Source organism: Prinia subflava, chromosome 1, assembly GCF_021018805.1.
Source record: "Prinia subflava isolate CZ2003 ecotype Zambia chromosome 1, Cam_Psub_1.2, whole genome shotgun sequence".
Classification (NCBI taxonomy): domain Eukaryota; kingdom Metazoa; phylum Chordata; class Aves; order Passeriformes; family Cisticolidae; genus Prinia; species Prinia subflava.
This window is the reverse complement of record NC_086247.1, coordinates 130,643,357-130,663,450: the sequence shown is the minus strand read 5'-3', so window position 1 is coordinate 130,663,450 and position 20,094 is coordinate 130,643,357. Positions and strand designations below refer to the sequence as shown.

The 20,094-nt window shown below is 42.1% G+C and overlaps 3 protein-coding genes across 8 annotated transcripts in view; 1 reads left to right on the top strand and 2 right to left on the bottom strand.

Moving 5' to 3' along the window:
- Window positions 1-9,973, bottom strand: part of PEX1 (peroxisomal biogenesis factor 1) — a 26,896-nt gene extending 16,923 nt beyond the window's left edge. For 2 of the 4 annotated variants that reach the window (XM_063412285.1, XM_063412295.1), the window contains exons 1-7: window positions 9,504-9,973; window positions 6,969-7,112; window positions 5,047-5,130; window positions 4,689-4,803; window positions 3,830-4,602; window positions 2,343-2,462; window positions 89-212 (exon numbers count right to left, since the gene is read on the bottom strand). In XM_063412285.1, coding sequence (XP_063268355.1) covers window positions 89-212; window positions 2,343-2,462; window positions 3,830-4,602; window positions 4,689-4,803; window positions 5,047-5,130; window positions 6,969-7,112; window positions 9,504-9,746 — 1,603 coding nt within the window. In that variant the 5' untranslated portion in view covers window positions 9,747-9,973. Of the gene's footprint in view, window positions 1-88; window positions 213-2,342; window positions 2,463-3,829; window positions 4,603-4,688; window positions 4,804-5,046; window positions 5,131-6,968; window positions 7,113-8,674; window positions 8,921-9,503 lie in introns of those variants that run through there. The other 2 variants (XM_063412305.1, XM_063412314.1) reach the window with 2 other exon arrangements.
- Window positions 8,908-15,626, top strand: RBM48 (RNA binding motif protein 48). The gene is made up of 5 exons (XM_063412327.1): window positions 8,908-9,158; window positions 10,971-11,161; window positions 11,285-11,430; window positions 13,395-13,930; window positions 14,912-15,626. The coding sequence occupies exons 1-5, from the start codon at window positions 9,045-9,047 to the stop codon at window positions 14,993-14,995; spliced, it is 1,071 nt and encodes a 356-aa protein (XP_063268397.1). The 5' UTR covers window positions 8,908-9,044; the 3' UTR covers window positions 14,996-15,626.
- On the bottom strand, window positions 15,242-20,094 carry CLXN (calaxin). Of its 3 annotated transcripts, none has more exons than XM_063412352.1 (6): window positions 19,941-20,094; window positions 19,559-19,714; window positions 17,972-18,076; window positions 16,908-17,059; window positions 16,014-16,118; window positions 15,242-15,450 (listed from the first exon to the last, which is right to left on the bottom strand). In XM_063412352.1, exons 1-6 carry the CDS (start codon window positions 19,996-19,998, stop codon window positions 15,403-15,405), a joined length of 624 nt encoding a protein of 207 aa, XP_063268422.1. In that variant the 5' UTR covers window positions 19,999-20,094; the 3' UTR covers window positions 15,242-15,402. The 3 variants fall into 3 exon arrangements, with proteins under 3 accessions (XP_063268422.1, XP_063268432.1, XP_063268440.1); XM_063412362.1 differs by having other exon boundaries at window positions 15,242-15,445; XM_063412370.1 differs by lacking the exon at window positions 17,972-18,076.

The following is a 20,094-nucleotide window of genomic DNA, read 5'->3' as shown; positions in this document are numbered from 1 at the left end:
GTATCAGCTATGTTAAAAGATGTATATAGAAATTAATTGGCATAGTGGCTAAGTAATTCCACAGTAGACAGGACAGTATTATCCTTGCCTTCTCTAACAGACAGGTGTACACAGTCTGTGCTTGTCATTATCCACGGGTGATCATCAGTAGTGGAATCCTGCAGCCAGGAACTGAATGCACATTTAACATCGTCTTCGTGTATATCTTTATGCTAAATAAGAAAAAAGAAGAAGGTAAACAAAACCAGGTGTTCATATGCAAAAATGTTTTATTCCTATGCATGAGGCATTTGTTTCTCTTATGGCAGCAGAGAGATGGAAGATGTAAGAGTTTTATTCCTTCAGAAAACAGCATTTTGCCAACAAACACCATTTCCATCAACTGCTCTTGGGAAAGCATCTGTGCAGCCCCTGCTATGGCCACAGCTAAGAATTAGACCACCTCTAAACATTTTTCCCTCAGAACACTGATCTGAGGGTGAGGAAAACCTTCTCATTTTGTTTTACTTATCTGCCTTCCCAGATGCAAGGGCACTGCTCAGACCCTGGGTTTGAACACATGCACTGATATTGACCTGAGACTCATTTCAGGTGCTCACTACACTCCTCTCTTCCTTGTAAGCCCTTTTCCTATAAAAAGAACCCTGGGCTTAGCCAGTTCAGGGGCATCACCAACAACCTTCAACAGACAGGCAGAGACCAAGCAACTTATCCCAGATCACCTGGATAACTGGAATAGGAAAAGGAATTGAGTCTACATCTATAGTCTGTATCTCTTGGCTAAGTTCCTAATCACAGATGCATAATTCCCATGTAGAAAAGGGGGAATCCATGAAGATGCTGGAAGCAGTGTTCAGAAAGGAAAATGAAAGTTACTGTAACAATTCTTTCTGCATTTGTCTGGGTTTTTTTTCCAAGAATTAAAAAACCTTTAAATGAATTAGAAAGGAAAAGGAGAAATCAGTATTTAAAATATACAAGAGCACACATAACTACTTTTTTACGATTTTAGCAGACTAATGCCAGACTATCACAGAATTTTCTGACTTGGACAGGACCCAGAAGGTTCATAGTAATAATCCTTTTATCTCCAATATAAAAAAAATAATGCAGTTCTGTAGGTAAGAAACCAAGTTAGACTATTGGGGACAAAGAACAAACACACCTAAGCCTTGCTATGATGGCAAGTGCTGCATTTAAAGCTTTGAAGGGGAGCTAACATGGGAAATAATCAGGCCGGTGTCACACAAGTTATGAAGAAATAATTCCATATTCCACATAATTCCAGGGACACATTGGATGGACTGTGAGGACTGGTACTAAGTATGTTCCTGCTGTCACTGACACTCACTCAGAATATGCCTCCCTTATAGGAAAACTGAGGGAGTCAATGATGTAACTTAAAAAAATAAATATTAACCACAAGGAAAAGAAACAAAAGCAAAAGACTGAACAGGACATACAAATTATGATACTTTCACTACAATTGTCTGGGCACTGCAGTGTTGGAAAAATTAAAGCATGTCTTCTCCCAGAGGACAAACTGGATATTTACTCCTTAACTCTGACTCTTTTTCTGTTTTGTGTTTCTTTTATAGGCTTAAATGCATACACTTAATATTTACTAGGTTTGAACCCATATTAATGTACTTCAAATGAAGGTCTGATGCAAAATTATTATCAATTATTGTTGCTATTTTGACAGTGACTTTTTTATACTTGAGACCTAACTTAAGAAAAAAGTATGTTTTCTCTACCAGTGCCATGTCTCCTTCATGTCAACATCCTTTTTAACAAGAAAGACATCAGAAATTCTCGAAATTTGAGAATAATGGAAAAAACCCTATGATTTTAAATGTGCTATGAGTTAAAAGTGCTATATCCTTTAACAGCTTCAGGAAAACAAATCAAAACTCAGGAGTTAAATTTTCTCCATCCTCTGTGATATTAACTAGTTCCTTTAAACAGGATATTCTTACAATTAGCAGTGTAACTATCCGGAGTTATCTACCAAGAGCAACCTAAAATTTAATGACTTGATGTTTACAGTATATTGATCAAAATACAAGTACTAGATAAGCTCTGTTTAAGTAGGTCATAGCACCCTATTAACTTAAATTACTTAAATTTACATAGTCAAAAGTAAAAACAAGAAATTATACCAAAAAAATTCTTTGGAATGATTTCTACAGTCAACAATAGACAACTTCCAGATCATCATCTAACAAATTAAAAGAAATAAACACAACACCCTCATTTCCCCCTCTCCGCCCTCAGTTTGACCAGAACAACCTTATCAGCTTCCCAATATATGAACAAGTATGTGACCAGCAATAACTCACTAAGTTCTGTTTGGGTTGCAGTGTAAGGGATACAGGATTCTTAGGAATAGATTCAACTGACTTAATTCGGACTGATGAATGTATTTCGATGTGCAGTTTTTTTCTCAGACCATCTGCAACCTGAAATATTTAAAATAAAAGCAAAAAAGGGAAGTATTAGAAAGTAAACTAGTTATAACATTGTATATATAATACTACATCAATTTCTTCATCACTAATAGGACGTCAGGAAAATGAAGAAGGAATTTATGACTTTGACAGTGATATCCAAATCTTACTTACATGCACACTTCTAGTTCCTTTTTATCCTATTTATGCAAGTGCTCACTACAGCTGACTTTCTACTAACTTAATAAAGCCAAAAGCTCAAAAAAGTAGACAAAATTCTTAGAACATTGCAAGAATGCTCTTAGTATAGGAGAAAAACAACAATTTAATTTCATTTGCTGATTAAAATTAATTTTACATGGGCAGGTAAATATACATAGACCATTACAGAGACCAGAACTAAGCACACTTGCAGCAGAGAGACAAAATTCAGTCTCCCTAAGTCATACTAGTCAGTTTGCCCTTTTATGGAAACTCCTTCTCAATCTGTGTTTTTTTAAAACTTACACGGCTTTGAAAACATCTCATAAATATTTCTTAATTCTGAGAGACTTTATGATTGCTGGCATTGGGAAAATTGTTACATTTGTCAAAAGATTTCATGGCAAAGACCACTGCAGGCTCTTGTTCTCATTCTTAACACAACAATGAGTGAATGGTGAGAAATGTATTATGTCAAAATAGTCAAATGGTGATTTGGAGCACATTTTGTTTTTGTTGATCCCACATGTGCTTCCAGGAAAGGAAGAACATAATCAGGCAGTAGTTCTATCAGAACAAGCTGAAATATCAGTATCTCTATACCCAGATTGTGCCACCTGGCAAAATGGCAGATGAAAACTAAAACACTTTAAATTATACAAGCTGGTTGATATTAACCTTCAAGATGCATTTTAAAGAGTGTATAAAAGGACTCACAAACATTATGCAGCCCTAGTTACGCCATCCCATTGCTTTACAGTTTGATGACCCCTAGGTCAAGGCACATTTCAAAGAGTTAACTGATGAAGTCTTATTATGCAGTACTGAATGTATGTGAACAGATTCTTTCACTTTCTTGTTAATGCAATGGCTACCCACAGATTGTGGAGAAAGCAATCATTCCCTTCAGAAACGCTGAAGCACTTTCCTCATTTGGTGTAAAAATGCTAAGTGTGCAGAATCCCAGAGTACACTGGACATCTTGGAGGATGATGGTAAATAATGCAGTCCAGAATGAGTACAAAGGACAGCTCTAGCAAACAGTATTTGGTTCTAGTAAACTCAAGAGATTAACAAAGTCTATAGCCCCAAACTGCACGTTAAGTAGCCAGTTCACAACTATACAATAGAAAATATTACAAAATAAAAAGCCCAAAACATGGTGTGCTCAAACTGACCCAAACTCTTCCAACATGCAGGGCTTCCCCATCATGGCCATACTCTATGATACTCTTTAGGTCTTCAAATCCATTCCAAACGATTTGAACAACAGATCCCTCACTGGATGCTTGACCACCATTAGAATTAGAAGGATTTTTGTCTTGTGTACTAGTCAAATGATTTTGCTTTTCAAGTGGCAGATTTTGTTTCGCTTCTTGATGACGCTGTCTTGGGGAAAGCAGCTGATGAATTTTCCCATAAGATACTACAGGATTTGGATCCAAATCAATATATTCTAAATTCCACGGAAAAATGTGAACAGCATTGCATTTCAGAAATTCATGAGTGGTGGATACATTCTGGACACTGGGAGGCTGGGATTGACATACTCTAAAAATGGAATCCATGTGAATTAAGTTCAGCAGCTTGTCTTTGAAGGCGCTCATTTCATCGTTATCACACGAAGTCTTTTGTTTCTGCTCAGATGTGTTAGAGAAAATGTTCCCTAAGAAATTCCATATATTTGGGAGAACATTTGAGCCAAATGTCATGTTTGCATCAGTCTTACTCTGTTCAAGGACCCCAGGCTTTAAGTAAGGTTGTTTGGCAAAAGGATCCTTTAATGTTTCTTCTTGTTCCATGTTATTTTTCACAAAATCTTTGAGCAAGATGTCACTTTCTGTGGCAGGTGTGCTGGTGATATTGTCCTCAGGTCCATGTGTTTTGGGACACACCAGAAGCTCCGTGCATGGCTCTAATCTCCCGTATGGGGCTGCTGGCACAAGTGTACCTAAGTATGAGCAAAAGATGCCAATGAATGCATCCACCCTGCAAAGCAGCTCACTGGAGTGTCCCAGAGCCCCGAGCGCTGCTTACCGATTCTGATGTAAACGTGGGTGTGCTGCTCCACCCAGACAGGAAAGATGGCTCCTGGAAACACCACTCGGATCTGGTCAAGAAGATGTCTTTCAAGGGAGGAAGCATGCAGCTCCTGGGGAAACGTGATACCATTATAAAATAAATACTGCAAACAGTTCTAACATTTGTTTGAAGAAAAAAACCTGTATGTCTCTTTCCAATACATCATCCGAAATATAAAATACAACTAAACTCCACCACATTTAGTATTTTCTTAGAGACTGAAAAGAATGGGGCATTGTGCAAAACACTGCTTTAGTCAGAATCTCTGTCATCTGTAACACAAGAACATGAACAATGGAAGGGGTTTTATTACCAGAATTTCCCAATCATCTGCTGTGAGTGGTTCCACTTCTACTTGCTGACAGGAGGACACATGGGAACAGGGTTCAAGAAACACCTGGCAAAAGTAACACCAAAATATTGAACTCATTATTTTTAAATATACAAAAGTTCCATCTTTATTTCAACTAGAAAATCGACATCTCCTTCATGGTATGTTTTCGCTACTTGGAACACACAGGATCCTAATGACACCAGGTAATTCATAAGCAGATGACTGCTCAGTGGATGGGAAACGGATCCCATTAGGCTCGGGGATGTCAATAAGCAGTGAATATTAAAGGCATCTGGAGTTGTATCAGGTGACAACAAACAATCAATTCTTAATACACCTTGATCACATAACCATCTTGCCATTTTTTAGTCTTTATTTTTAAACCCCCATGATTTTAGAAAGTTGAAAAATTCATTCACTTGTGCATACATTTAAAACCAGCTGAAAAATAAGGAAAAAGTTAATTAATGGTTTCATAGAGAGCAGCCCCACCTCTACAGAACAGTTTTAATATCATGTGAATCAAGAGGAATGGTAGAAGCTGCTGTGGCTTAAGTTTTTCAGAATGCATTAAATACAGACTGCAAAAGTCAGTTTTTCCTGAAGGTTTCATTTGACAAAAAAACCAAAACAATTTGTAAATAACATCTTCCAATTAACTATCAAAGAAACATCATTTATTTTTTTCCTAAGATAAAACTAGTTACCTGTCTTCTGACAGAATTACATTAGGTCACCTATTACAAAAGTAACAATCAGTCTTGGAATCCTCTATGTCTTTAGTTTGAATAATTGAGAGGAGTATCTTTTCCCCAGCACAGCAAATAGAAGATCACACTATTATGAAACACAACAAACATGTAACTCCTGAATCCAAAACGATGGTGAAACTACCTAATTAATCATGAGTTTATTTGATTGTACAGGTGATTATTCCCAGGCAACAACTGGGTGAGGTTTTCTTAGGTTTCCTTTGCCATTTGTTTTCCTGTTAAAGGCTATTAATTGCTAGAACTACAAAAAGGGTAGATGCCTGGCTGCTCAACTACTAAATTGGAAATTTCTGCAAACAGACACAAAAATTTCCAGAGAAAGTATGTCTAAAAAGTAAACAAGGTAAGATAAAACACTGCTCTGAGTCACAGTCTTTGATGTCTTCTATTACGTTGAACAAAATTTTCCATGTAAGAGAATAGGCAAATATGCATATATTACACAATAATACTGTGTAAAGCAGTACTTTTCTATTCTTTGTTTGAATGTCTACCTACTAATAGAAAAAAAAATACTTTGATTTTGAGATTTTAGTAATCCCATGTCAGAAAACTCTGCCTTGGGCATCTCTAACATCTGCTCAATGAAAGAGTTGTTTACGAGACATTTAACAGAGTGTCCCAAGAGTAAGAGGTGAATGTACAAGAAATAAATAGACAGATAGATGGAGACAGAGATATTCATAAGAGATAAATACAAATATTCAAAGAGAAAGGGACATATGGTGATGGGGTGAAAAAAGGGATGAAAATTTAAACCCACGTGAGTTAAACAAGAATATGCAGAAAGTCAACAGGAACTCCAAGCAAAATATTCCCATTCCAAATTTTTCAATTGCTTAAAAGTGTATTTTCTTAATGTCACTGAAGATAGTTGTTCCAGCCCTGCAAAGACCTACCCACAAGCCTGTCCTAACATTGTTTAGGCAATTGTTAATGGTTTAATGAGCAAATCTTTTCATGTTCCAGACATTTTATGCCAGTTAACTTTTCTCATGAGCAGATGTAAATGAAGAAACTCTCTAAATACAAACAACAAGGTCATAGCTAACTCATGAAGCATTATCTCTTCACTTACCTTCCAATATACTCTTTATTTAAATAGAAAACAAAGATAGCACTTCAAACCTGTTCTCCATCTGTGATGCCAAGTTTCTCTGCCAAATGTCTGTTAATCTCTGCAATATTTTCACCCTGGTGACCTCGGTGCCTGGTTTCCATCCAGCTCAGAAATACCAGCTGATGACCACAGGATACTTTCACAGCTTGGCCCTATGAGTTTCAAAAAAGGAAAATTAATTAATATAAAACCAGCTAATTAAGATAACTATTAGACAACCTTAACCGCATCTGATTAGAGATATGAAAAGATTTAAAGGTATTATCTGGATTTTACACCATGTTTGCACAACTCTCAACACAGAAGTGAGTGTTGGTTTCATTCTTAAAACAGCTTTCTATTTTTATGGACTATTTTTAAGTAAGAAAATTAATTCTTTTTTCTTTCTTCTGCATAATAAGGTATCACCAAATATTTTACAGAAATGCATAATTGCATATTTGTATTTCCCAAATGAGGAAAAGAAATCAACATATACTTTGATGTCACAAAAATTACAACATTTACATGGTCTCCAAGAGTGCTCCCGTGACATATTTAAAATAAGTCAAAAATCACATTAACTCAGACCAAAATTATTCTATCCGTCTGTTTCAGAACTGCACGGGTATTTTGATGTCAAACTGGAGAACTTATCTAATATGTTCTGCAATTAGATTCAGCTTTTGATTCCATTTATCTCCTTTTTAACATTTTTTTGGTGAGACGTATTTTAGATGCTATTTCTATCAAGTTTTCTGAGATTTTTTTGTTTAATAGCTTAGGTTAAGCAGAAGCAGGAGTCCACCATAACAAACAATGTACAGAATGACACTACAAGAGTTCTACTGGGCTCCTTTCTCCTCTCTCTTGCCAGCAGATCTGTCAAACACTCAGAAACTGCAGCTGAAATGAAGCTCACATTTAATACGGCATTTCTTCCAATTTCACCAACCTCCTTCTATTACCCCAAAGAAGAACGAGCCTGTTTTTACACGCCTATATTGTTTTCCTGTTGTGAAATGTCCTTTTTGGCCTTGAGAAAGCAGGTTACCACACCGCGGCAGGCCTGCTCGGCCAGCGGGGCTGTGCTGGGACTCCGGAGCTTTGCTCGCCTCTTTCCCGGCTCGTTCCTGCCATTCCCCACTCTCGGTTCTGTGTGCATGGCACAAGAGGCACACAGTGTATCTCCTCCCGTTTCCTCATGTGAAATGTTATTTACAGACTAAGGTGCACCCCCTGCAGCTGACCCCGCGTCCTCAGCAGGGCTCTGCATGACGGGAGTGCCTTTCTGTAGTGACACATTTTGTTTATGTACACCAAGAATGAGAATTCTGCATGGATTTGTCACCTTTTCTCCTGCCGAGGTTAACTATTTACGTATTATTCGCTTAGTGCTGGCAGGTTACGGGGGAAACTGGTATGAAATAGGGAGTGTTGAGAGAGACGCAGATGCGTACAGTAACAGACCACGCTGGGAAAGAAAAATTCCCGCGTTTTATTAGGAATGGATGACGATACTGAGCCACGCAGGAGGAAAGGGAGGGAACACTTCCCCGGTGTCTCCTTGTGAAGAGTCCCGGCTGCGGAGAGGGCTGAGTCGTGAGGGAAGGGAGGAGGGCTCTGCATCGCCGTGGCAACAGGAATAAGAGCGGGGGGCGGGGCGCTCATGTAACCCTCCCTGTCTGCCTGAGGCGTCCCTGCGCCCGGGCCCCGAGCGGCGCCGCCCCGGTACCTGCTGCAGGCGGACGAGCGAGGCCAGGGCGGGCGGCAGGTGCAGGAAGCAGTCGCGAGTTCCGCTCAGGACGACGGTGGCGGCGGCGGCCCCAGCAGGGTCGCCACAGCCCCACATGGCCGCGGCGGCCCGGCCCTGCGCGCCCGCTGCGCCCGGGCACGGACCCGCCCACGCGGGGCGGGCGCGGGGGTGGTGCCCGCCGCCACCCCCGGGGCAGTGGTACAACCCGTGCCGGCCAATGCGGGCGCGGCATTTCCCCGCTGCCCGCCTCTGATTGGCTCCTTCCCCGCGGACCGCGGCTCCTCCTCCCCGCCGCACGCAGGGAGCCAATGGCGGCTGCGCGCAGCGGGGCGCGGTGGGCGATGGGAAGATGGCGGCCGGCAGCAGCGGCGGCCCGGGCGCTCCGTGCCGGCACCACGCGCAGCTGGGAGCCTGCGAGTCCCGCGCCAAGTACCGCGAGGGGTGGCGGCCGCGCGCCGTGAAGGTGCCGGGGAGGGACGGGACGGGGCGGAGCCGCTCCGGGTGAGGGCTGGGGAGGGGCGGCCGGGCCTGCGCTGCACTCCCGCGGCTCCCGACGAGGGAGAGAGCGAGGCCCTGGGCCTCGCCTGCTGCGCGGCAGGAGCTTCTCGTTACTGCAGCAGAACTTCGAGATTCGGATATCTCTGTGTGCGCTCAGAGTACAGTGAGCTATAGCGGCACCTTTAAGGGCTGGTGTGAGATAAGAACCGCTGAGGATGGCCAAGACATTTAAGATCACGAAGTCCAACCCGCATCTGTTTCCAGCCTCTTGTCAGGCGTTGTAGAGAGCGATGAGGTCTCCCCGACCCACCTTCTTTCCAGGCCGAGCCCCGCCCAGCCCGGTGAGGTGCTCCCCATCCGACCTGCGGCGCAGCGCGTTCCCCAGCGCTGTGGCGCTTCTCTGGACGTGCTCCGGCACCCCGGGGTCTCGGAGAGAGAGCCAGGATCTGAGGTGTGGCCTCGCCAGTGCCGGAACAATGGTTACTCCGAGCCCACACACATAAGGCACATCTGTCCCTGTCACCACCCTCCTGTGAAATTTCAAACCCTCCATACTTCATGAAGTCTCAAAACTATTAAGTTCTTTTATTCTTCCAAGTGTACACGGTGGGGCAGAGGACAGAGAGCCTTCTGCACCCACAGAGTATCCAGCCATCACTGGCCCCTGGAGGATACACGCAGGAGAAACAGTACGGATGTCCCAAGTGTGGGAAAGACCTTATTTAAATCTCTTCTTTCTGGACAAGAAAGAGGTAGAAGGACAAATCTGGGAAAAAAAAAAGAAAAAAAAAAAAAAGAAAAGAAAAAAAGACATAGCGAAAACATCAAGTTCCTCAATCCCTTGTCCCCAAAAGAATGTAGGTGGGAGTATGCTGCTGCCACAGGAAAACTTATGTGACCTGGCTGTGGAGACTTTTTTTATAGTGGAAGTTTGAGGGTTGATTTCCCAAGCAGTTCCCGCTTTGTTCAAAATATTTTTTTTGACACATGTGTGTATCATCTGCAGTCTAAATGTTTGTGTTTGTGTTTTTGTTCTGTTTTTTTTTTTTAACCCTCAGAATAAATTTCCTTTGATCTCAGGGATGAGCTGCTTAGCTGCCTATTGTACATAGTGAGCCATCAAAAAGCTTTGCTTAGAGTCTGTTATGTGACAATCACTACACAAAGCAAAAGACACTGGTTGGATTGGTTTTTAACCTGCTAGGAGAAGACCTTGTTTCTCTCAGCATCTGGATTTTATCTGTGTATCTTAAAAACATAGGCTGTTGGATCACCATGGCAAGGAGACAGCTCTGCACACACAGGATTTGCCCCAGGGAATTGTGGTAATTGTTTTTTAACTCCCGCTGTGGAAAAAAGCTGCTTTCCTCGCCTGCACAACTTCTCTGCCTACGAAGAAGACAGTTTTTTTAGTGTTTTTTCTGTATTTTGACAGTACCTCCTATGAACTGGTTGCTAGTACATCTTGCATGGAAGTTGTCCAGAGACTTTAGAGATTTTACTCAGCAGCTGGCAGTAGTACTGTAACCTCGTGCAGAAAAGTCAAGTCTGATTTGTGTTTTACTATGCATGAGAGGCTTGAGTTCAGCTTTTGGTCAGTGATAAAGAGGTCCCAAATAACCACACACTTATTGCCCTGCAAAACAGAGTACATAGGTGTTTTCAGCATCCTGAGAGGATTTGGAGAACAACAGAAAACATGGAGAAAATGCCTGCCTTTTGCAATAAAGCAAGAGTGGGAATGTTTTTGAATAGTCTTTGGTTTTGTTTTTTTCAGGTTTACACTATCAACTTGGAATCTCGCTATTTACTGATACAAGGAGTTCCTGCATTAGGTGCTATGAAGGAACTAGTGGAACAATTTGCATTATATGGTGCCATTGAAGAATATCATGCTCTAGATGAATATCCAGCAGAGCAATTTACTGAAGTATATCTTATAAAATTCAAAAAACTGCAATGTGCAAGGTATTGGACTATCTGCCTGTTTCTGTCTTAAATATTTTACACTTTCTGTCTTGCAGTGTGTTAAGTTTCTAGAGAGCTGGAGTAAAATCCTCAGTTTTGTTGATACACTTTAATTCCCTTCAGGGTGGCCAAGAAAAAAATGGATGAACGAAGTTTCTTTGGTGGTTTGCTGCACGTGTGCTATGCTCCAGAATTTGAAACAGTCCAAGAAACTAGAGAGAAGTTGCAGGACAGAAGAAAGTATATAGCAAAAGCAACAAATCAAAGAGGTTTGTGGTAAAATTTCCTATAGAATCTTGATTAAATTTCCTGTAAAATTTTCATGTTCTGCAGGGCTGGGTGGGGTTTTAGCTAAAGTGCCCATTAAAGGAAACACTTTTTACCTATCTCTTTTAAAGGGGCTATGGTGTGTTGATGCTGGCCACCAAAGCTGCTTACTCACTACCCCCAAAAACTGGACAGAGAGAAAATTTAACAAAGGGTTCATGGGTTGAGATAAGGACCGGGAGAGACATCACTCATCAAATACCACTGAGGGCAAAACAGGCTCAACTTAGAGACAGACATAAAGTGAATTTATTACTAACAAAATCAGAGCAGGATAATGAGAAGTAGAAGAAGCCCTTATAAACACCTTCCTCCCACCCCTCCCTCCTTCCAGCTCCATCCCTTAGCCCAGCAGTGCAAGGGGACAGGGAATGGGGGTCATGGTCAGTTCACCACCCGTGGCTTCTCCTGCTGCCCAGGGAGAGGAGTTGCTCCCCTGCTGCACTGTGGGGTTCATCCCAGGGGAGACAGTTCTCTGTGAACCTCGCCAGGGTGAGCTCACCTCAGGAGCACAGCTCCCTGCTCCCTGCTGCACTGTGGGGTTCATCCCGTGGGGAACAGCCCTGCCCAGGCTGCTGCTGTGGGTCACTGCTCCACGGGCTGCAGGCCCTCAGGGCCAGGCTGCTCCAGCCTGGGAGCAGGGCCCCTCTCTCCAGGGGTCTGCACAGGGCCACAGCCTCCTCCAGGCATCCACCTGCTCCAGCGTGGGCTCCTCCACGGGCTGTGGGTGGATCCCGGCATCCCCATGGATCCCCGTGGGCTGTGGGTGGATCCCTGCATCCCCGTGGATCCCCGTGGATCCCCGTGGGCTGTGGGTGGATCCCTGCATCCCCGTGGATCCCCACGGGCTGTGGGTGGATCTCTGCATCCCCGTGGATCCCCACGGGCTGTGGGTGGATCCCTGCATCCCCGTGGATCCCCACGGGCTGTGGGTGATCCCTGCATCCCCGTGGCCCTCCATGGTCTGCAGGGGCACGGCTGCTTCACCATGGGCTGCACCACAGCTGCAGGGGAATCTCAGCTCTGGCACCTGGAGCGCCTCCTGCCCCTCTTCTGCCCTGACCCTGGGTCTGCAGGGCAGGGCTGCTCTCACATGGTCTTGCTCTGCTTTTCTCTGCCTGTAGTTACAACTGCACAACCATTTACTTTATCTTCCTTCTTAAAACTTAAAAACCCATTGCATTTTAAGTAGAGGGAGACATCTCACTATTTAGAGAACTATATCCTTTTCAAAGTAATTTGTTGGTTTTAAGACTAAAATAATGAAATGCTTAAGCTTCAATAATGAAGTATTTCCTTCACTTTTTGTTTTCTTTCAAACTGTCACCAGAAATTTAAAAGCACTGGCAGGAAATTTGGGATCACACTTTCACCTTTCTTCCAGTCTCCTCAGGCTTGCCAAAGGGACAGTTTTGGAAGGAAGATGATTATATCAGAACATTCAAAAAAATCTCTCCAGCCCGCATCTTTGCACTGGGGGCATGTTAAGAATGGACTGTGTTTACAAAGGCTCCTCTACTGCGGAGTTCCCAGGCAGCGCTGAGGGCTGGGCAAGCTGAGGAATAAGCAAATTGTTGAGCATGAGCTTCTCCTTTCTTGTGCTCGCATACTTGGGTAGCATTATTCATTGTGTAAGGATTTCTAAAGGGAGTAAACCAACTGATTTTAGTATCAGAACATTGGGTTTTTCAGTGTTTCAAACCAGCAAAGGCACTAGACTGGAAAACTGGTTTTAAAGTTGAATTTGTTATATTTGAAGCTTAAAAATATCACAGAAGGGTAGCTGGGAATCAAATATCACTGGTATTGTTTCTGCATTTATATAAATAGTTTTGTTCTTGGGTGTTAGAACTTATAATGACTTATAATGAAATAGTGAAGGTGCTTCTTTGTTGTTGTTTTAAAGACAGCTTTGTGCTAAAGAAAGTAGAAGGCCCTAAGAAGACAGCCTCAAAGAACTCTGAGCATGACTGTCCGTGGAGTACATTGGGATCACATGGAGCCAGGAACTGGGATCCATCCTGCTTTACAAGTTCTCCTGAGGTATCCCACAACACAGCATATCCATCTGGGAATCAAAACCAGAGCCTGCTAACATCTCCACACTGTGATAACAATTGTGCTGAAATTTCTGGGTACTTTGGTCAAAACACATCTTTAACTCCAAGTGTCCATCCAGGAGGACATACTCCAGCAGCTTCCTTAATGCAGCACAGAACGGGCCCAGCTTACAATGGAATTGACAGGTTTATGCCTCGTACTACTCACCTGCAAGAACGGAAGAGGAAGAGGGAAGAAGGTAACAAGTTTTCCCTCATTGGAACAAGTGAGGACAATACTGAAGTTGTTATTGGTCCACAACTACCAGAAATACCTAAAGTGGATATGGATGATGAGTCTTTGAATACTTCAGCCACATTAATTCGAAATAAACTGAAAGAGGTATGGGTTCTTCAAGTTCTGATAGTTCAAACATAGGTGCTTGTTACCCATAAAAATAGTGACTCTCTGATTGCTTTATTCAGCATTTACTCATTATCAGTTTATCTGCCACTTAAAGGTAATGCTCTTACTATTTAACTTCTGCAGAGTCTAGAATATTGCAGGCAATTCTACTCCACACCTCTTACACTGCACTTAACAAAGTGTAGATGTCAGTGCATGATCTTACATGATTTTTAGTAAATCACTTTTTTTCCCCTCATGTGAAGGCATGATAACTTCGCAGTTAGTCCTGCTGACTCCAGTGTGCTACTTGTACCTGGTTTCTGAAAGGAAAATAATGGAAGTCAGCGTTCAGTGTAATTTTGTTCCAACATTTCTTATGCCATTAAAAGCTATACAGAGCCACTAATTCCATGCTGAGAAGCATGTGTTAAGCTATATATCCTTTTATGGAAGATATTAATCAATTAGCAGGTCAAACACTCCTGATAAAACATTTCCTTTATATCGAGATATGAAAAACCTCCCTTGACTAACTAGATTGATATGAAAGTGCATATTTTATAAATAAGCACCTTTTATATTAAATACATTTCTAAAATTAAATATATTTCAAAATGCATGTTTCTGCTTTCCTGAAATACCTGAGTTTATAAAGTACATTAAACCATGCTTGAAAGCACCTCTGTTAGGAAGAAAGGAGATGGCATATGTAATACTTTATCACTATCTGAAATCAGTTTGTGTAGTTAAGTACAGAAATGGTAGTGCTAATTCTTCTAAGTTTCACCTCTCTTGTGTTTAATGCTGCCTTTGGTGTTACTTTTTTTCTCTAGTCAGCAGGAAAATTCAATACAAATGGGATGATAGTAATAAATCCCTCCCAAATACTCAAATCTTGGAGATGTGGCCTTACTCTAAAATGAGCATAAAAAAGTAATATTTACAGGTTATTAAATTTTTTCCCCTCCAATTTAGGTAGCAGATTCTGTTTCAACGCCTGTGGAAAAGCCAGAGAGCACCTCAGCCAGACCACCTGTAAAGCAGAGAAGAAGAATATAGATACTGCTGGCAGCATCTTCCAACAGTCCTTTTGTAAAGAATATAGTTTTAAATACTTATTTTTTTAATGTAAAAATAATACCAATACTTTCTTTATACTGTATTTCCCAGTGATTCCGTGTTAAAAATTGTATCAGTTTGTTCTGTGGAATGAAGAAACCAATGTATTGTATTATTGTTGCAGTGTTGTCCTGTGTACCTCATGTTGTAACACATTTTATAACTCAGGGAAGAACTCTGTTTCGGTAGGGTTATGGAAGTAAATTCATTTATTCAGTAGCTTTAACAGCAAAGGAACACTGAAGCTTAGGAGCAACTTGAAACTATTACTGTCTTTATCATGAAGAATGGTGAAGACAAAGATCCCTTTTAATGGTATTCAGGAATGGAGTTACAACTTCCAGTTACTATTTAGGAGCTGCCCGGAAAATTTTCTGTTCAAAGGAGATACTGCTCTGTCAAAAAAAAAAAAAGGGAAAAGGAAAAAAGTTAGTTTTCAGTTAACTAAAGGATTTCTGTTTAGTCAGAAAAGGTACTGAACAGAAAGGTACTGAACTGAAATGTGTACACAGGGAAGACTGTCTCTTGCTTTTTGGTTAGGAAAGATTAATCCATAGCATTCATGGTGTCATCATTGGCAGAGCAGCCAGAACATTCAAAGTTACAGCTGAAGGGGAAATTCAGATTTTAACTGCTCAGCAGTAGGAGCGTGTCACCAAGGAATGGTGTGGCATGGAGGGCAAGAAGGTCCAACTGCAGAATGAGATGAACTGGATGGAAACAGGAAGGCTAGAGACTGGGATGACAATGTGAAAGACTGAAATTTAATATCTGCAGCACTGTGTTGAGCAACCCTGAAGTGGAGTGCTCAGGGCCACCTCTGGGTAACAGCACTGGCACTGAGAGGATGAACCCAACACTGGCCCAAGAGTCCCCATGCTGACATTCACAGGACTGGTGCAAGTGTCTGTAAGGAATTGGCTTCTGCAGGATTTTTTTGAACTTGAGGTTAATGTACCTTTATGTCTGGCAAACATGGTCCAAAGGCTTCTAAGAGAAGTTTTTCATCTCTGACTGCTTGTTCAAAGTCTGCAAAAGAAAGCTTGCCATCGCGGTCATAGTCCTGCAAAAGGAAGGGAACACTTCAGCAAAGGATTTTATTACTTGTAGTTTTGTTTAACAGGTGTTTAAAGAACATGAATTCTGTTTTTCATTTCATTTGCAAATTGGGGCTCATCAGTTTCTGCTCAGAAGAGATCTGTGTGACTTGCCTCTACCTAAGGCAAAAAGGGTGGGATTGAAAAATTGAAAAGATGGGCTTAAATAAAAGGAGTTGGGATGCAACACCTGATTTTAGGTGAAAATTTTTGACCACCACCATGGAAAGGGAGAATAGGTATCTTGATTTGGTTAAAGTATTGACAGTCCCCAGCTGATCTGATATTCTAGATTAAGCACTGCAAAACAAGCTTCACGTTAATAACCTTGAGTTTAGTGTTCTAATAGAATACATAAATGGGATAAAGACATTTCATGATCAGTTAATAAAACACAAATGTACTTAAAAATGAAGCTACTGCAGATGCCTGTACTGATGGAATAAATGCAGTTTACACTTTTGGTTTTCCACTTCTGATTGCTCTTTTTCTTTGACTGTGCATGCACCGATCTGTATGCACATAACACAGGCTAGTTTATACATAAAGTTTATAGTACATTCACATACTAAATTAATAGTTTCATATGACAATACTGGACTGGGACTCATTACATCTGGATTATATTTCTGGCTTTCCTCAGGAGACTTGCAGAATCCTACTGTAAATAAGACACCTTGTTACCTCACAGAAAGGTTTTAAACATCAGTGAATGTCTGAAAGACCCTCAAGTATCACAGTAAGTAAGTACTTGCCATTTTCTTCAGTGCTATCTCAACCAAGTCCTTAACTCCCTCATCAGGCTCTTCATCTGCTGGTTGTATGAGAAGGCTGTTCTTCAGCATTTGAAACATTTCCTCTCTCGAAATATATCCATCACCATTCAGGTCATAAACTGCAAAACAATCTTTTGAAATAGAAATAAATTTCAAGTTGATTACAAACTATAATCACATACCATTCAAGCTGTTACTATAGATAGAAAGTGTGAACTGTACATTGTACAGCATTATCAGTTGAGCCAAATTTGTCATATATGTGCTGAAACACTCCTGGCAAACACTGGTGACAGACAACACTGCATCCTCTACAGTGCTTACAGCAGGAATGCATATTTGACTGACACACTGAATTACATCCTGGGCACACATCCTAATGGTGTGACACCCCTGACCAATCTCCAAATGAATTTATACAATGCAGTAGGGATGGCTAATGCTGCAACCTGGGAACTATGGAAACAATATGCTGTCATTCTCCTTTTTCTATTGTGTTTTTTTTTTCACTGCACTTGCCCTATTTTTTCCCAGCTGCTTAAAATTCTAGAGTTCTAGCTATTTTTCTCCTCCATCATTATTGTGGAGTTTCTTATTGCCATCTTACAGTTTTTCCATCTGTGCTTCCAAGCTGAAGAACTGCTGGAGCTAATGCAAGTGCTACTGTGTCCCCATTGTGTCAGTAAATGAATGTTGGCACTGGTGTTGCTCGGCTTGAGACTGTTTATTAGCCAAAACCATGCTAGAGGTTCATCTGCTTCTTTCTAATTTTGTGTGTGAATACAAAAACATGTATTTTGTCAAATGTGTATGCTGTAGAATAAAGTTCAGTTTAAATGCAAGATTTAGTAAGCAACAAAATAAGGTGGTGGCTTGTGGTAACAGCAGTTTACACAGTTTCATTGCATTAAACTATACAGAAGAAAACTTTTCAATTACCAAATATTTTATAAGAGTAATTACTAAATTATAACAAAAGCAATGTGTTATTTGTTATGAATTCAATCACTACTATGAAATATTAGCATACAGATCAATCTTACATTTCATCTTCTCTTCCAGTGTCCCCCGAAGTAACACTGCTAAGCCTTCCACCCAGTCCACCACAGTGATGTAGCCATTGTTGCTTTTATCAAAAATGCTGAACACTAGGAAGTGTTTTAGACACATTTTCAATTCATATGATAGGGAAACACAAAAAAGGGATGCTTTCCTAAATTCTGTAAAATTATAAATTATCTTTCTTCTTAAGATGTTTGTCTGCTATTGCAAAGGTAAGACTACCCTTCCTGACTCTATGAAAGGGATTCTGCCCCACAGTTTGCTCATCTTCCACCACTCCAGAATCCTGCCTGGTAAGATTGTGTTTGATCTGCTGCCTTCCTGACCTCAACAACTACAGGAAGTACACTTCCATGCAGATGTAAGGCAAATAAACTGAGATCTCTTTAAAAAAGGGATAATTTTGCATACAGATAAAGATTTAATTTACTAAATTAAAATTTTGTCTTGGAAAATTTTGGACAAAGTAATCCTATTATATATCTATATAATCCTATATATAACAATATATATTAAATTCTGTCATGTAACAAAATATTTTTCGTTTTTCCTTCCCTAAGCATCTTTCAATCTCACAGCTTCACTATTCATACAGCCTGTAATACAGTAATTCAAATCCAAGATGGAATTCAAAGCATCAGCTGGCATCTATAAAAATTTGTATTTTAGAATATTAATTAATAAGTTGGCTGAAGGAACACCTCTACATGCAGAGCCAAGAATTTTTGACTTAGAAGACAATAGGTTTGTTTTTGCAGAAATCAGCCCCTTTGCATGTAAGCATTAAAATAATTTTTAAGAATGTGTAAGGTAATGTGAGGTATCTTTGAAGACACACTTGACTTGCTGCATAAAACTGCAACAAGCTTTTATTTTATGGCATGTAAGCAGCTCTCCTGCTAGAGGCATGGAGAAACTTGAACCAGCTCTTGGGTGGCTCTTGGCAGCCCAAGACTGAAAGAACAGCAGAATCATGCCTGCTCTGCATACTCCTCTAGACGCCTCTACATCAGAGATCATTCCTTCAGCTTTCACAGTGACCTGCAAACATGTCCCTTGTTACCAATCTGTGAAATTACTCTACTTTCAAGAGGTAATTTGGCTCATTACTCTCCCTTTCTTGTACCATCTGCCCAGTCCCTTCAATGCTGTTCACAAAGCCTCTACTCCCAAAGCTATCCGCGGTAACAGAATGCCATCCTGGGGCTGCCCGGCCTGAGCTGGAGCTGTCGCCCAGCAGCGACCGCAGCTCCCGGTGGAACCAGCGGAGAGAAGAGGAAAGTGACGCTGCCCTGTCCTGTCACACTACCGCGGCTGCGACAGAACAGCCACAGGACAGCACAACTGCCTCCGGCTGCTCTGCCTCGAACCACAGCGTCAGCTCTCCTGAACTAAGGGAAAACTGTCCCGCATAAAGACAGAAAACATTCCGTTTTCTCAACACAGCGTTACTGCTCCTTCGCTGTCCTGGCCGGGATGTGCCGGCGCTGCTCGGCACGGACACACCCGTCGGGTGGGCAGCGTCCTCCCACCCCGTCCCCCGGCGCTGGGAGCTGTGGCCGCCTCACCTCGGTCCAGCACCGCGTCATCCGTCATGCCGAAGGCGCTGTACAGCGTGTCCCGGAACACCGTGCGGTCGAAGCCCACCCCAGCATAGTGGCTGCTGGCCCTGGCCACCAGCGTGTCGAAGAGGTTGACCAGACATTCCACTTCGCTTTTGTTAACTGCCCGGTCCAAACACAAGCAAACACAGGTTGTAAGTTGAGCTGCTGAAACACGAAGCAGGCACAGGGACACGTCGGGGCCGTGACACCGATATCCCCCCCACACCCGCTGTTCCCAAGGGAAAGTGCCTCCCGTGGGAGGCGAACAGGGCCACCGAGGATGAGCACGGGAACAACGGGGGCCGGCCGGGGCAGCGGCGCGGCCCCGCGGCCCGGGCACACTCACAGTGCTTGGCGGAGCGGGCCAGCGAGTCCAGCAGCAGCTTCGCCCCCTTCCTGCTCATGGCGGCCGCCGCCGCTGCCCTGGCAACGCGGGGCGCGGCCGCGGCCTGCCGGACATAAACACACACGGCAAAACAGAGATCGTCTGTCTGCAGGCG

Excerpts from the sequence above, each read along its gene's own strand:
- RBM48 (XM_063412327.1), top strand. The coding sequence starts at position 9,045 with ATGGCGGCCGGCAGCAGCGGCGGCCCGGGCGCTCCGTGCCGGCACCAC. Across the intron at positions 11,162-11,284 it reads AAAAAACTGCAATGTGCAAG|GGTGGCCAAGAAAAAAATGG; the intron begins GTATTGGACTAT and ends AATTCCCTTCAG. Across the intron at positions 11,431-13,394 it reads AAAAGCAACAAATCAAAGAG|ACAGCTTTGTGCTAAAGAAA; the intron begins GTTTGTGGTAAA and ends GTTGTTTTAAAG.
- CLXN (XM_063412352.1), bottom strand. The coding sequence starts at position 19,998 with ATGAGCAGGAAGGGGGCGAAGCTGCTGCTGGACTCGCTGGCCCGCTCC. Across the intron at positions 17,060-17,971 it reads ACTGGAAGAGAAGATGAAAT|ATTGTTTTGCAGTTTATGAC; the intron begins GTAAGATTGATC and ends CTATTTCAAAAG. Across the intron at positions 16,119-16,907 it reads AGATAGCACTGAAGAAAATG|GACTATGACCGCGATGGCAA; the intron begins GCAAGTACTTAC and ends TTCCTTTTGCAG.